Source organism: Pseudophryne corroboree, chromosome 1, assembly GCF_028390025.1.
Source record: "Pseudophryne corroboree isolate aPseCor3 chromosome 1, aPseCor3.hap2, whole genome shotgun sequence".
Taxonomy (NCBI): Eukaryota; Metazoa; Chordata; class Amphibia; order Anura; family Myobatrachidae; genus Pseudophryne; species Pseudophryne corroboree.
In genome coordinates, this window is record NC_086444.1 from 833136886 (window position 1) to 833154193 (window position 17308).

The 17308-nt window shown below is 44.9% G+C and overlaps 1 protein-coding gene across 4 annotated transcripts in view; it reads left to right on the forward strand.

The window, feature by feature from the left end:
- The window catches only part of YTHDC1 (YTH N6-methyladenosine RNA binding protein C1), a 243666-nt gene that overhangs the window by 205174 nt on the left and 21184 nt on the right, over positions 1–17308 (forward strand). For all 4 annotated transcript variants that reach the window (XM_063919842.1, XM_063919840.1, XM_063919844.1 and 1 more), the window contains 5 exons: positions 10777–10861; positions 11571–11737; positions 14173–14255; positions 15717–15753; positions 15831–15870. In XM_063919842.1, the coding sequence (XP_063775912.1) occupies positions 10777–10861; positions 11571–11737; positions 14173–14255; positions 15717–15753; positions 15831–15870 (412 nt within the window). The remainder of the gene's footprint in view (positions 1–10776; positions 10862–11570; positions 11738–14172; positions 14256–15716; positions 15754–15830; positions 15871–17308) is intronic.

Genomic DNA, 17308 nt, shown 5'->3' on the forward strand with positions numbered 1-17308 from the left:
CGTCTCCCCCTCGCCGTTTCCTCAAATCTGCCTTGCCGACAACTCCCCCGGACAGGGAGGCAGTGCTGGAGGCGATTCGCAAGCTGTATTCTCAGCAGGTGATAATCAAGGTACCCCTCCTTCAACAAGGACGGGGTTACTATTCCACAATTTTTGTGGTACCGAAACCGGACGGTTCGGTGAGACCCATTTTAAATTTAAAATCCTTGAACACTTATATAAGAAGGTTCAAGTTCAAGATGGAATCGCTCAGGGCGGTGATTGCAAGCCTGGACGAGGGGGATTCCATGGTATCACTGGACATCAAGGATGCTTACCTGCATGTCCCCATTTACCCTCCTCACCAGGAGTACCTCAGATTTGTGGTACAGGACTGTCATTACCAATTCCAGACGTTGCCGTTTGGTCTGTCCACGGCACCGAGGGTATTTACCAAGGTAATGGCCGAAATGATGATACTCCTTCGGAGAAAGGGAGTTTTAATTATCCCGTACTTGGACGATCTCCTTATAGAGGCGAGGTCCAGGGAACAGTTGTTGATCGGTGTAGCACTAGCTCGGGAAGTGCTACAACAGCACGGCTGGATCCTGAATATTCCAAAGTCGCAGCTGGTTCCTACAACGCGTCTACTGTTCCTGGGGATGGTTCTAGACACAGAACAGAAAAAAGTATTTCTCCCGGAGGAGAAGGCCAAGGAGTTGTCATCTCTAGTCAGAGACCTCCTAAAACCAAAACAGGTGTCGGTGCACCACTGCATGCGAGTCCTGGGAAAGATGGTGGCTTCTTACGAAGCAATTCCATTCGGAAGGTTCCATGCAAGGATCTTTCAGTGGGATCTGTTGGACAAGTAGTCCGGATCATATCTTCAGATGCATCGGCTGATAACCCTATCTCCAAGGACCAGGGTGTCGCTGTTGTGGTGGCTGCAGAGTGCTCATCTTCTAGAGGGCCGCAGATTCGGCATACAGGACTGGGTCCTGGTGACCACGGATGCCAGCCTTCGAGGTTGGGGGGCAGTCACACAGGGAAGAAACTTCCAGGGACTATGGACAAGTCAGGAGACTTCCCTACACATAAATATTCTGGAACTAAGGGCCATTTACAATGCCCTAAGTCAGGCAAGACCCCTGCTTCAACACCAGCCGGTGCTGATACAGTCAGACAACATCACGGCGGTCGCCCATGTAAACCGACAGGGCGGCACAAGAAGCAGGATGGCAATGGCAGAAGCCACAAGGATTCTCCGATGGGCGGAAAATCATGTGTTAGCACTGTCAGCAGTGTTCATTCCCGGAGTGGACAACTGGGAAGCAGACTTTCTCAGCAGACACGACCTCCAACCGGGGAGAGTGGGGACTTCATCCAGAAGTCTTCCAAATGATTGTACACCGGTGGGAAAGGCCACAGGTGGACATGATGGCGTCCCGCCTCAACAAAAAGCTAAAAAGATATTGCGCCAGGTCAAGGGACCCTCAGGCGATAGCTGTGGACGCTCTGGTAACACCGTGGGTGTACCGGTCGGTGTATGTGTTCCCTCCTCTGCCTCTCATACCCAAGGTACTGAGACTAATAAGGAGGAGAGGAGTAAGAACTATACTCATTGTTCCGGATTGGCCAAGAAGAGCTTGGTACCCAGAACTTCAAGAAATGATCTCAGAGGACCCATGGCCTCTGCCGCTCAGACAGGACCTGCTGCAGCAGGGGCCCTGTCTGTTCCAAGACTTACCGCGGCTGCGTTTGACGGCATGACGGTTGAACGCCGAATCCTGAAGGAAAAGGGCATTCCGGAGGAAGTTATCCCTACGCTTATTAAAGCTAGGAAAGAAGTGACCGCAAACCATTATCACCGCATATGGCGGAAATATGTTGTGTGGTGTGAGGCCAGGAAGGCCCCAACGGAGGAATTTCAGCTAGGTCGATTTCTGCACTTCCTACAATCAGGGGTGACTATGGGCCTAAAATTGGGTTCCATTAAGGTCCAGATTTCGGCTCTATCGATTTTCTTCCAAAAAGAACTGGCTTCACTACCTGAAGTTCAGACATTTGTTAAGGGAGTGCTGCATATATTCAGCCCCCTTTTGTGGCACCTTGGGATCTCAACGTGGTGTTGGATTTCCTAAAGTCGCATTGGTTTGAACCACTTAAAACCATGGAACTAAAATATCTCACGTGGAAAGTGGTCATGCTGTTGGCCTTGGCTTCGGCCAGGCGTGTCAGAATTGGCGGCTTTGTCTTGTAAAAGCCCTTATCTGATTTTCCATATGGATAGGGCGGAATTGAGGACTCGTCCCCAATTTCTCCCAAAGGTGGTTTCAGCGTTTCATTTGAACCAGCCTATTGTGGTGCCTGCGGCTACTCGTGACTTGGAGGACTCCAAGTTGCTGGACGTAGTCCGGGCCCTAAAAATCTATGTTTCCAGGACAGCTGGAGTCAGAAAGACTGACTCTATTTATCCTACATGCGCCCAACAAGTTGGGTGCGCCTACTTCAAAGCAGACTATTGCTCGCTGGATCTGTAGCACGATTCAACTTGCACATTCTGCGGCTGGACTGCCGCATCCTAAATCTGTAAAAGCCCATTACACGAGGAAGGTGGGCTCTTCTTGGGCGGCTGCCCGAGGGGTCTCGGCTTTACAACTTTGCCGAGCAGCTACTTGGTCGGGGTCAAACACATTTGTAAATTCTACAGGTTTGATACCCTGGCTGAGGAGGACCTAGAGTTCGCTCATTCGGTGCTGCAGAGTCATCCGCACTCTCCCGCCCGTTTGGGAGCTTTGGTATAATCCCCATGGTCCTTACGGAGTTCCCAGCATCCACTAGGACGTCAGAGAAAATAAGATTTTACTCACCGGTAAATCTATTTCTCGTAGTCCGTAGTGGATGCTGGGCGCCCGTCCCAAGTGCGGATTGTCTGCAATACTTGTATATAGTTATTGTTTAACTAAAGGGTTATTGTTGAGCCATCTGTTGAGAGGCTCCGTTATATTTCATACTGTTAACTGGGTATAGTATCACGAGTTATACGGTGTGATTGGTGTGGCTGGTATGAGTCTTACCCGGGATTCAAAATCCTTTCCTTAATGTGTCAGCTCTTCCGGGCACAGTATCCTAACTGAGGTCTGGAGGAGGGTCATAGAGGGAGGAGCCAGTGCACACCAGGTAGTCCTAAAGCTTTCTTTAGTTGTGCCCAGTCTCATGCGGAGCCGCTATTCCCCATGGTCCTTACGGAGTTCCCAGCATCCACTACGGACTACGAGAAATAGATTTACCGGTGAGTAAAATCTTATTTTTAATTACCTACTGGTAAATCCTTTTCTCGTAGTCCGTAGAGGATACTGGGCGCCCGCCCAGTGCTTCGTTCTCACTGTTACTTTAAGTAATGTTGATTCAACCGTTGCTGTTCCTGTTTCAAGTTTGGTTAACTTGGCTTTCCTCTTGTTCTGTGTGTGCTGGTTCGGAATCTCACCACTATCCTTATCTATCCTTCTCTCAAAGTATGTCCGTCTCCTCGGGCACAGTTTCCTAGAACTGAGTCTGGTAAGAGGGGCATAGAGGGAGGAGCCAGCCCACACTATCAAATTATTAAAGTGCCTATGGCTCCTAGTGGAACCGTCTATACCCCATGGTACTAAATGACCCAAGTATCCTGTACGGACTATGAGAAAATAAGAATTTACTTACCGATAATTCTATTTCTCGGAGTCCGTAGTGGATGCTGGGGTTCCTGAAAGGACCATGGGGAATAGCGGCTCCGCAGGAGACAGGGCACAAAAAGTAAAGCTTTACCATCAGGTGGTGTGTACTGGCTCCTCCCCCTATGACCCTCCTCCAAGCCTCAGTTAGGATACTGTGCCCGGACGAGCGTACACAATAAGGAAGGATTTATGAATCCCGGGTAAGACTCATACCAGCCACACCAATCACACCGTACAACCTGTGATCTAAACCCAGTTAACAGTATGATAACAGAGGAGCCTCTGAAAGATGGCTCCCTACAACAATAACCCGATTTAGGTAACAATAACTATGTACAATTATTGCAGATAATCCGCACTTGGGATGGGCGCCCAGCATCCACTACGGACTCCGAGAAATAGAATTATCGGTAAGTAAATTCTTATTTTCTCTATCGTCCTAGTGGATGCTGGGGTTCCTGAAAGGACCATGGGGATTATACCAAAGCTCCCAAACGGGCGGGAGAGTGCGGATGACTCTGCAGCACCGAATGAGAGAACTCCAGGTCCTCCTTAGCCAGGGTATCAAATTTGTAGAATTTTACAAACGTGTTCTCCCCCGACCACGTAGCCGCTCGGCAGAGTTGTAATGCCGAGACCCCTCGGGCAGCCGCCCAAGAAGAACCCACCTTCCTTGTGGAGTGGGCTTTTACCGATTTTGGCTGTGGCAGGCCTGCCACAGAATGTGCAAGCTGAATCGTACTACAAATCCAGCGAGCAATAGTCTGCTTAGACGCAGGAGCGCCCAACTTGTTGGGAGCATATAGTATAAACAGTGAGTCAGATTTCCTGACTCCAGCTGTCCTTGAAATGTATATTTTTAAAGCTCTGACAACGTCCAACAACTTGGAGTCCTCCAAGTCGCTTGTAGCCGCAGGCACTACAATAGGCTGGTTCAGATGAAATGCTGACACCACCTTAGGGAGAAAATGTGGACGAGTCCGCAGTTCTGCCCTGTCTGAATGGAAAATCAGATATGGGCTTTTGTAAGATAAAGCTGCCAGTTCTGACACTCTCCTGGCCGAAGCCAGGGCTAGTAGCATGGTCACTTTCCATGTGAGATATTTCAAATCCACATTTTTTAGTGGTTCAAACCAATGAGATTTGAGAAAGTCCAAAACAACATTGAGATCCCACGGTGCCACTGGAGGCACCACAGGGGGCTGTATATGCAGTACTCCCTTAACAAAGGTCTGGACTTCAGGAACTGAAGCCAATTCTTTCTGGAAGAAAATCGACAGGGCCGAAATTTGAACCTTAATAGATCCCAATTTGAGACCCATAGACAATCCTGATTGCAGGAAATGTAGGAATCGACCCAGTTGAAATTCCTCCGTCGGAGCACTCCGATCCTCGCACCACGCAACATATTTTCGCCAAATGCGGTGATAATGTTGCGCGGTTACTTCCTTCCTTGCTTTAATCAAGGTAGGAATGACTTCTTCCGGCATGCCTTTTTCCTTTAGGATCCGGCGTTCAACCGCCATGCCGTCAAACGCAGCCGCGGTAAGTCTTGAAACAGACAGGGACCCTGCTGAAGCAAGTCCCTTCTCAGAGGTAGAGGCCACGGATCCTCCGTGATCATCTCTTGAAGTTCCGGGTACCAAGTCCTTCTTGGCCAATCCGGAACCACTAGTATCGTTCTTACGCCTCTTTGCCGTATAATTCTCAATACTTTTGGTATGAGAGGCAGAGGAGGAAACACATACACCGACTGGTACACCCAAGGCGTTACCAGCGCGTCCACAGCTATTGCCTGCGGGTCTCTTGACCTGGCGCAATACCTGTCCAGTTTTTTGTTGAGGCGAGACGCCATCATGTCCACCATTGGTCTTTCCCAACGGGTTACAAGCATGTGGAAAACTTCTGGATGAAGTCCCCACTCTCCCGGGTGAAGGTCGTGTCTGCTGAGGAAGTCTGCTTCCCAGTTGTCCACTCCCGGGATGAACACTGCTGACAGTGCTATCACATGATTCTCTGCCCAGCGAAGAATCCTTGCAGCTTCTGCCATTGCACTCCTGCTTCTTGTGCCGCCCTGTCTGTTTACATGGGCGACTGCCGTGATGTTGTCCGACTGGATCAACACCGGTTTTCCTTGAAGCAGAGGTTCTGCCTGGCTTAGAGCATTGTAGATTGCTCTTAGTTCCAGAATGTTTATGTGAAGAGACGTTTCCAGGCTCGACCACACGCCCTGGAAGTTTCTTCCTTGTGTGACTGCTCCCCAGCCTCTCAGGCTGGCGTCCGTGGTCACCAGGATCCAATCCTGTATGCCGAATCTGCGGCCCTCCAATAGATGAGCACTCTGCAACCACCACAGAAGAGATACCCTTGTCCTTGGAGACAGGGTTATCCGCTGGTGCATCTGAAGATGCGACCCTGACCATTTGTCCAGCAGATCCCTCTGGAAAATTCTTGCGTGGAATCTGCCGAATGGAATTGCTTCGTAAGAAGCCACCATTTTTCCCAGGACTCTTGTGCATTGATGTACAGACACCTTTCCTGGTTTTAGGAGGTTCCTGACAAGTTCGGATAACTCCTTGGCTTTTTCCTCCGGGAGAAAAACCTTTTTCTGAACCGTGTCCAGAATCATCCCTAGGAAAAGCAGACGTGTTGTCGGAATTAACTGGGATTTTGGAATATTCAGAATCCACCCGTGCTGCTTTAGCACTTCTTGAGACAGTGCTAATCCCATCTCTAGCTGTTCTCTGGACCTTGCCCTTATTAGGAGATCGTCCAAGTATGGGATAATTAATACGCCTTTTCTTCTAAGAAGAATCATCATCTCGGCCATTACCTTGGTAAAGACCCGAGGTGCCGTGGACAATCCAAACGGCAGCGTCTGAAACTGATAGTGACAGTTCTGTACGACGAACCTGAGGTACCCCTGGTGTGAGGGGTAAATTGGAACGTGGAGATACGCATCCTTGATGTCCAAGGATACCATAAAGTCCCCTTCTTCCAGGTTCGCTATCACTGCTCTGAGTGACTCCATCTTGAACTTGAACTTTTTTATGTACAGGTTCAAGGATTTCAGATTTAGAATAGGTCTTACCGAGCCATCCGGCTTCGGTACCACAAATAGAGTGGAATAATACCCCTTTCCTTGTTGTAAAAGAGGTACCTTGACAATCACCTGCTGAGAGTACAGCTTGTGAATGGCTTCCAAGACCGTCACCCTGTCGGAGGGGGACGTTGGTAAAGCAGACTTCAGGAAACGGCGAGGTGGATCCGTCTCTAGTTCCAACCTGTACCCCTGAGATATTATCTGCAGGATCCAGGGATCTACCTGCGAGTGAGCCCACTGCGCGCTGAAATTCTTGAGACGACCGCCCACCGCCCCCGAGTCCGCTTGGGAAGCCCCAGCGTCATGCTGAGGCTTTTGTAGAAGCGGGGGAGGGCTTCTGTTCCTGGGAAGGAGCTGCCTGTTGCAGTCTCTTCCCCCTTCCTCTGCCTCGTGGCAGATATGAATATCCCTTTGCTCTCTTGTTTTTAAAGGAACGAAAGGGCTTCGGTTGAAAAGTCGGTGTCTTTTTCTGTTGGGGAGTGACTTGAGGTAAAAAGGTGGATTTCCCGGCTGTAGCCGTGGCCACCAAATCCGATAGACCAACACCAAATAACTCCTCCCCTTTATACGGCAAAACTTCCATATGCCGTTTTGAGTCCGCATCACCTGACCACTGTCGCGTCCATAAACTTCTTCTGGCCGAAATGGACATAGCACTTACCCGTGATGCCAGTGTGCAAATATCCCTCTGTGCATCACGCATATAAAGAAATGCATCCTTTATTTGCTCTAAAGACAGTAAAACATTGTCCCTATCCAGGGTATCAATATTTTCAATCAGGGACTCTGACCAAGCTACCCCAGCACTGCACATCCAGGCTGTCGCTATAGCTGGTCGTAGTATAACACCTGTATGTGTGTATATACTTTTTTGGATATTTTCCATCCTCCTATCTGCTGGATCTTTAAGTGCGGCCGTCTCAGGAGAGGGTAACGCCACTTGTTTTGATAAGCGTGTGAGCGCCTTGTCCACCCTAGGAGGTGTTTCCCAGCGCGCCCTAACCTCTGGCGGGAAAGGGTATAAAGCCAATAACTTCTTTGAAATTAGCAGTTTTTTATCGGGGGCAACCCACGCTTCATCACACACCTCATTTAATTCATCTGATTCAGGAAAAACTATAGGTAGTTTTTTCACACCCCACATAATACCCTGTTTTGTGGTACCTGTAGTATCAGCAATATGTAACGCCTCCTTCATTGCCAAAATCATATAACGTGTGGCCCTACTGGAAAATACGGTTGATTCGTCACCGTCGCCACTGGAATCAGTGCCTGTGTCTGGGTCCGTGTCGACCGACTGAGGTAACGGGCGTTTTACAGCCCCTGACGGTGTTTGAGGCGCCTGGACAGGTGCTAATTGATTGTCCGGCCGTCTCATGTCGTCAAACGACTGCTTTAGCGTGTTGACACTATCCCGTAATTCCATAAATAAAGGCATCCATTCTGGTGTCGACTCCCTAGGGGGTGACATCCCCATATTTGGCAATTGCTCCGCCTCCACACCAATATCGTCCTCATACATGTCGACACACACGTACCGACACACAGCAGACACACAGGGAATGCTCTTAAAGAAGACAGGACCCCACTAGCCCTTTGGGGAGACAGAGGGAGAGTTTGCCAGCACACACCAAAAGCGCTATATATGACAGGGATAGCCTTATAATAAGTGCTCCCTGTATAGCTGCTTTAATATATATATTTTTGCCACAATTTTGCCCCCCCTCTCTTGTTTTACCCTGTTTCTGTAGTGCAGTGCAGGGGAGAGCCTGGGAGCCTTCCTGACCAGCGGAGCTGTGTGAGGAAAATGGCGCTGTGTGCTGAGGAGATAGGCCCCGCCCCTTTTTCGGCGGGCTCGTCTCCCGCTCTTTAACGGATTCTGGCAGGGGTTAAATATCTCCATATAGCCCCCGGAGGCTATATGTGAGGTATTTTTTGCCAAAAAATAGGTTTACATTGCCTCCCAGGGCGCCCCCCTCCCAGCGCCCTGCATCCTCAGTGACTGCCGTGTGAAGTGTGCTGAGAGGAAATGGCGCACAGCTGCAGTGCTGTGCGCTACCTTAAGAAGACTGAGGAGTCTTCTGCCGCCGATTCTGGACCTTCTTCTCGTTTCAGCATCTGCAAGGGGGCCGGCGGCGAGGCTCCGGTGACCATCCAGGCTGTACCTGTGATCGTCCCTCTGGAGCTAATGTCCAGTAGCCAAAGAAGCCAATCCATCCTGCACGCAGGTGAGTTCACTTCTTCTCCCCTAAGTCCCTCGTTGCAGTGATCCTGTTGCCAGCAGGACTCACTGTAAAATAAAAAACCTAAGCTAAACTTTTCTAAGCAGCTCTTTAGGAGAGCCACCTAGATTGCACCCTTCTCGGCCGGGCACAAAAATCTAACTGAGGCTTGGAGGAGGGTCATAGGGGGAGGAGCCAGTACACACCACCTGATCGTAAAGCTTTACTTTTTGTGCCCTGTCTCCTGCGGAGCCGCTATTCCCCATGGTCCTTTCAGGAACCCCAGCATCCACTAGGACGATAGAGAAAAGGATTTACTGGTAGGTAATTAAAATCCTATTTTTTTTATTTTTTTTTGTTTTTGTTAGTAAGGCATAAGAAATCTATAGGCATCTTTCCAGTAATGATAATTACAGTTTGAGTGCTCTTTATTCCTCTACCATCCCATCTCTGGAAACTGCTAGACTGTGTTTAGAGAAAATTGCAAGGAGCAAGCTCTAAATAGTTACCAAACTAGAACACTCCTCCATCCCCCTCTAAGCCCACCTGCCCACCACTTCAGATCTCAGACCTCTTTTTTTTTTTTTTTTTTTTTTAATATATTGCAGTATTTCTCAACCACTGTGCCATGGCACACTGTTGTGCCATGAGCAGTTCTCAAGTATGCCGCCGGAGCTAGAGATTCCTGTGCCAGTACATAGCTGCCACTGCCGGTTCAATTATTAATTTTGGGCAGCACTGGTCTCATTGTGCTCCAGTCCTATGTCTGTATCCTGGGCATATAAGACCTCCCCTCTCTGATGTCAGTGGGTCCGGATCTGGTCGCTGGCCCCTCCTTTTCCTTTCATCCGCTAATCGTCATTGGTTGATGGCGGCTGCTGTTGCTCCCTCTCACAATGATTGTGTCGTTGTCAGTCCTGATTTCAAGGGCTCATTGCTCGTGGCGTTCAGACTGTTAAAGGATTTAGAGAAGACTGGTCATAGGGAACAAGTTGAAGAGCTGCTCAGGTGTCCTGCTGATATACTGTGTGCACTAGCTCCCTTGGAGCACATAGAAACATAGAATTTGACGGCAGATAAGAACCACTTGGCCCATCTAGTCTGCCCATTTTTTTTATCCTTTAGGTAATCGCAACACATGATGGCAGCTGGACAGTGACTCGTATGGTGTTCACATGAGAGCACCCTGGGGCATGCCATACTGAAAACGATTAGTATTGGCCTAAGGTCTCTCCTGTGTTCTGCAAGCAGATTAACCTGGTACTGACTCTGCACTGTACTGTGTTAATCTAAGGGCAAATGTGTGTTATTTTTGTGTTCTATGGGGGACAGTGTGATTGTTTTTTTTTTTTATGTGGGTGCTAATTTGGTTTTTATTTTTTACGTGAGTGTTCCAATATATTATATTTTTGTGTTGTGTGGGGGCTTGCGTGATTTTTATATATATATATATATATGTGTATATATATATATATGTGTGTGTATATATATATATATATATAGTGGCCAATGGGTTTGTTTTATTTATTTATTTTTGCCCCCTGGGGGACTGATGGTGTGCCTTAGCAATTTTAAAACCTTGTGCAGTGTGCTGCGAGTTGAAAAAGGTTGAAAATGACTGATATAGTACCTTGGAGTGAGACATGGTTTTTCCTTTATTTTTGGCCTTGTAATAACTATAAACAATGGATTACACATGAACTGTGCATTTTTGGGGTTTTCATTTTACTTAACGTTATTACTTTTCTTTGAATAGACGTGAACTCCCATTTACGAAATCTGCTCACCTAACGAATCCATGGAATGAACATAAACCAGTGAAGATTGGACGCGATGGTCAGGTTAGATAATTGTTCACTAGTGCTACTAGCCCAGATGTGGCGGTCACTTAAGATTTGTATGTAAATTTTCATTCACATCTCGGCAGCTGCTCACACACTTTAAAATTGTGTTTTATCTGTGCTTCCCCCTTCCCTAGTACCTACCCCTCTGTGAAGATAGGAAAAAAAGGCCTGTTTTGGGGAGTTACATTCAGATTTATTTATTTTTATTATTAAATAGTAAGTGATTTTTCTTCACTTTTTTTTTTTTTTTTTTTTTTTTTTTAAATCCCCTCTGTGTATACATTGCTTCGCAAGGGTAAACTGAATAGATTTCACATTTGGGTGCGGGTTCAGTTAGCAGCAGTGGCCGCAATGTGCCTTTCATAATGACACGACGTGACCAGTAACATATCTAGTTTTTCCTTGCACCACTCCTTAGAGCAGTGTTTCCCAACCTCTGTCCCCAAGGCACACTAACTGTCCAGGTTTTAGTGATATTCATACTTGAGCACAGATGGTTAATTCAAAATAACTGGGGTATTAAGTGATCTGTGCCCCAATTATGGCCTTCTTTTAAAACCTGAATTTTTAGTGTGCCCTGGGGACTATTGTTGGGAACCTGTGCCTTAGAGTTACATAAGAGAATCCTCTCCTAATTCACTCTCCCCTTCTGTATTAAATAAAGTTCTTTGTTTTTAATTTAGCTATAATTGTTGACAATTTTCAGGAAATTGAACTGGATTGCGGGACACAGCTTTGCCTTTTGTTTCCAACGGATGAAAGCATTGACTTGTATCAAGTCATTCATAAAATGAGGCACAAGAGAAGAATGCATTCACAACCCCGTTCGCGAGGTCGTCCCTCACGCCGAGAGGCAACACGAGAAGTGGGAAGGTTAGAAACGTTCTTTGGACTGATAGTAGGCACTTGTGCTGGAGTAACCTGACGGACAACACAGCACACGTTTTTCGCTGCCAGTGATGAAGAGCCAAAATCCTCACATCAAGCTGCATGGAAGAGTTTGTGGCTTCATTGAGGATTTCACTTTGGTCCCATTCCTTCTGTCCCCCCATCCCATTCTCCCCCAACCTCATGTTGCATTGCGAGTCTCAAGACCCAGCAGGGGAGGTTACCACTAAGTCATGGAGAGCAGCTATTTAGACTAGTATAGACTAGATTTGTTTTACGTTCAGAGGAATAAAGCAGCAGTCTTGCTGAATGTGTAGGCAGAAACAAGTTTGAGGAATTAAATCTACTTGCAGAAAGAAAGTATGTTAATTTCTTGTTAAAAGCCTTTTCTTTCAGGTGTAACCCTGGATATCCCCTATCAGATATGGGACTTTTATAATGGATCAATAATGGTGTTGCAGAAGATGCCACCTCCTCTTGAGGAGATAAAGCTTAAAAATGTTGCTTTGTTTTCAAGAGGAGCCTTGTTGGGACTATTTCCATATGGCTTTGCCATGATGTGTTTTAGAAGCAGATTGCACAAAATGTGATCTATAAGTAATATCACAGTGAATACATCTTGCTGAGCTCCTGAAACCGTTTTAGGTTCTGTGGAAAGGGGAGCAAGTTGCACTTGGAGACCCGGCAACAAACCAGAAAGTGTGGCTGTTGCTGTGTCTGTACATCCCTTCCAGATGCTGGCAGTACCTGTGGACTATATGTTGTAGTGGATCGACATGGTTAATTCTCACTGCTTTATGAACTTAACACCATGTACCAGGAAAAAGAGGGTGTAACTTGGTTTCAAAATTGGAGAAGGCTTTCAAAGAACTGATGCTTAAAAGCCCTTCAGCCAATCACCCCTCCCCTATTTAGGCTAATTGCATAAAGATAAAGCTTACAGGTTTCTCCTAAAGACTGGATATGTTGGTTTGAAGGGGTGCAACTTTGGGTATTTCGGTGGTAGGTAGAGAGCCAACTCCAGTGTCCCTATTTCATCCTAAAGGACACCACCGATTAGGTAGGAGGAAACCTGGCAGAGCCCCCTATTTCAGTTCTTTTACTTTTCCCCCCTTTTTTTTTCGCTTTATGTGGACTGAGCACAAAGAAGTTGTAAGCTGAGGTTTCCTTTACCCCTATGTGCATTAACAAGTGTTTTTTTTTACTCCACTTTTGCAATGGACTGCAAAATATATTGTAACAGCACTACTACACCTTCTCAGGTCCGCCTTGTATATGTGCGGCTTACAGCTTAAAATCGTTAGTGGACTTCTATATGAACTGTTGCTATATATTATACCGGTCATAAATGCACTCTACAAGAAAGCGGTATGTTCCCTCTTTACACCAGCTTTAATTTTTTTTTGCTTTATGTGCAACTGCTATGCTTCTTGCTCAGAATATAAGGTTTCACCTAGCAATTTTAATAATTTAAGCAACAAAATGTTGGTCAAGACTTTATATTTATTGGCTCTTTGAGCAACTTTTAATCCTTGGTATAACAGGTTTTCAACTATTGATTTAAGTCTTCTGTCTACATATGGAAATGTTTACATGTAGTACAGACAATTTTCTGGTAATGCCCATTAGACTTTTTTTTCAACAACTTGACAACTCAATCTATTACTAAAGTAATTTAATTGTTAGTTTTAAAGTGCATCACTTTAATGTAAATGTAGACTGTTTATTGTGATCATTTAAAAAGCACTCTTGTATTAAGCTTATCCCTTGTTTTGTTAAGAGCATAGTGCCGTATCAGTGACCAGATAAAAATAGTCTAATGTAAATAAGTGCAACAACAATATTTTTAGTTTTCGCCATTAGTAAGCCTTGTGTAAATATACTTCTTCAACTTAGTTTTTAGCTAACGTTAAATACCCTTTCTTAAAATCAGTAATATTTGTGACTTATGAACTCTGAAGGTCTACAACTGTGATGTCAATAGAATTTGGTTCTTTGGGTTAAAATAAGTTGCTGCACACTCTTAGAATCTTACTGATTTTACAGAGGATTGGTTATCAAAGTATGAAGAGATGGCGAAGGCTCTGGACAAATACTGATAGCACGGTTTTATTTTTTGTCATTTAGTACCTATGTATTGTAGAATATCCTAATTAACTGAGTAAATTCCTATATGCAGGCAGCCTACGATTGTAGATAAGTGTGCATTAATTGCGGGTGATGCATTGTTAGTCCCTTCTAAAGAGTTTTGTGAGCATGAAGCGCAGTTATTTGTAGTAGCCTGTGTTGGAAGCTACAACATCAGACATGTATCTGGCTTTATGAAGGGGTACCACAGATTTTTACAGGTATGTACATTAAGAAACACTAAAATAACTTAACATAGCTTTCTATTTAATTTTCACATTTAATTTGTGTAGGCGTCGACCAGAAGATTATGATATTCATAACAACAGAAAGAAACCAAGAATTGATTATCCCCCTGAGTTTCACCAGCGACCAGGTTAATATTTTACTATAAGCGAATTTGCCATTTTAACTGTATTACTCAATTCGATACAAAAGCAAATTCTACAACACATTGCTGCTTTCGGTTTGTGCTGAAAATTTTATTTTCAAAATATTTTGTGGTTTTACATTGTAAACAAACTTGCTATGTAATACTTGTTGCATTGGTGTGTCCCTATTTGAAATAGGTTATGTAAAGCTGGGTACACACTAGATGACACACCGTTACGATAATCGTCCAATGTGTACCCCCAATATTAACGATGCGTGCTCCCGTGGGTCGTTTAAGAAATTGCCTATCGTCTGAACATACAGGTCAATCTGACGATATTGTCAGAAACTCAGTTGTTCGGGGCTGTAGCAGGATGATGTCACGGAACGATATAGCTGGCGATTTCATTCAATGTTTTTGTTCTATGTCTTTTGCCCAGGAGTTCAAGGGCAAACACTGACTAGATCACTAATGGAGCATATCGTTTAGTGTGCACCCAGCTTAAGTTCTAAAATTTTATAAAACCATCCTGTAACAATATTTACTTTGTTTGTCCATCCAAGAAGCGTACATTAAGCCTGGTACTCATCACTGTAGCCTTATAAGGCTGTTTTCAAACAAGCTTTTTGTTCTTCTGTGAGTTTTACGTATAGGGAACGTAGACTATTGTGAATCCTCTCAAGACTCAAGATATTGGGCTAGCAAATAAATCCAAAAATCAGATCTGAAGATGTTTTGAAAAATTACAAAGTAGCAAAAAGATGCTTTGCAGTTACAAATGCTTTGCAAATATTGCATCACCCCTTAACACTTTTTCAAAAATGTTTGCGGAAAATGCGATCTCATCTGTCAGTAACTGAAGCATTGCTGACATTAGATGATTTAACAAGACACTGATCCTAACTAACTGAAAAAGAAAATTTGTATCATGGAAGTCAAAGTCCAAACCTCAGCCTCATTGATACTGGTGTGGCTGAAGTTTAAGAGGGCTGTACAGAAGCAAAGCCTTGAAATCCAATGTAATAATCAAAAGCACCAAAAATGATTTGTTACTGTGTATCTGCTAAAGCGGTTTGTTCAGTTTAATGATTAATTGGTTGTACTTGTTAACACCGTTTTTTGTTAAATGAGCTATATCTTCACATAAGGTTAAACCAATCCTGTTTTAGAACTTTGAAGTCTAGATGATATAATACTGGCTTTCTTTTTCTTTACTGACACATTGACACAGATTTGATAGGGGTTTACTATACTCAAAGGGGTATTTATTTATTTTCATTTACAAATGGTCTGTGAATAATGCTGTTAAACTGAATGTAACCTCTGATTTGATTTCTGTAAACCTAAGGTACTAATTCTAAAAAGATACTAAATCACACATTATTCTACTCAAAATACTACACATGCTAAAATAATGTAGAATGTTTATCTACATTCAGACTTGAAATGTTTTTATCTAAACAGGTTTTGTCAAGGATCCTCGTTTCCAAGAAGTGGATAGGTAGGTAGTTATTTTTATCAAAACTTATCCTGAGTGAAATAGAATATATGGTCTAATTTTTTCCCTTTCTTCCACAGAAGATTTACAGGAGTTCGGAGAGATGTATTTTTAAATGGAGTAAGTTCAATCTAAGTGGTCGATTACAGTCACTTTGACATTGTTTAGTGGCAAAATGTCTAGTCTGTATTGGTTACTTGGGAACACTGGAGCCATGAGGATAGAGTATCGGGCAGGAGTTTTATTGTGGACTCTAAAGCTTGGTATACACTAGATGACATCGGGCACATTGGCTAGTGTGTACCCACTGACTATACGCACTTGCATCCTCCGTCTGCCCTACATGCAGGGCCGACGGGAGATGTTGTTAGCAAGGGTCATGTTAATGAACGCAGTATGGCCCGCTCCGTCGCTGCCCGCAGGGTCCCGTCACTGCCGATGTTGCTGGGTACACATCGCATAGTGTGTACCCAGCTTAACTGCCCAAGTCTTTAAGGTATTTGTCTGTTCTAAAATCTTATGGAATCATGTATCTATTGGCCCTGTGCTGCCTATGATAAAGTAAAATCTGTTGCAGACTTTTGACTCAGCAGTGGGTTATATAGCACTCTTGTGTAGTGCAACACGCAGGCCATGATGTTGATGTTCGGCACCTGCCAATCTGTAAGTGACTGCCTAGGGTAAGGAGATTTGGCTGGGAATGATGCGGACACTATTCTCATGAGGCATAGAATTATGTGACTGGTACTGTACATGACTAAGATAAGTGACACCTCTTCTTCCTACTGGGGAAGAAAGGCTTTTTTTAAGTTGCAGAAGGGGCTTGCATAGATGGAGTAGTGCAAAGCTTTTGAGTATGGGATCTGGTGCGTGCTAGACACTCTAGTAGCTCCTCACTAAGCACTACTGAAATATAGGTAGTTGTCCCGGTCTTCTTTTGCTTGAGTATCAGAACAATTGCCTAGTGAACATTCTGATGTGGACACCTGATGTGCAGCGTGTGAGCCATATAGAATCTACCTCTACAGCTGTAATTGCTAGAAATCTTTGAGGGATCAGGCTGTGATTTCCTTTGGGGAGGCAGCTGATGTTTCGTCGTCACTGAGTCTATCCTTGAGGACTCCCCTGTGAGGCTGGATGCTCAACTGTGTGGGCCAAACCACAGCCCCTTTGCTATTCATAACTGCAGAAACTTGGGGCAGATGTATTAAGCCTAGAGAGGTCATCTGGAAGTGATAAAGCTGGGATGAGTGTAAGGTGGTAACGCACCAGCCAATCAGCTCCAATATGTAAATTGACAGTTATGAGCTTATTGGCTGGTGTGTTATAACCTTGCACTTATCAGCGCTTAATCATTTTTTTATGCCTTCTCCAGGCATGATACATCTGCCCCCTTACGCTAAACATGTTTTTTTTTTTTTGAGTAAGAAGAAATGTTTTGTTTTCCTTCCTCTCATAGAAGACTTATATTTGTGCTTTTGTGAGATGTGGACCAATCCTGACAAGGAGTTTCACGCAGCATACAGGTCTTTTATCCTTACTATGGTGGACCTCTGGA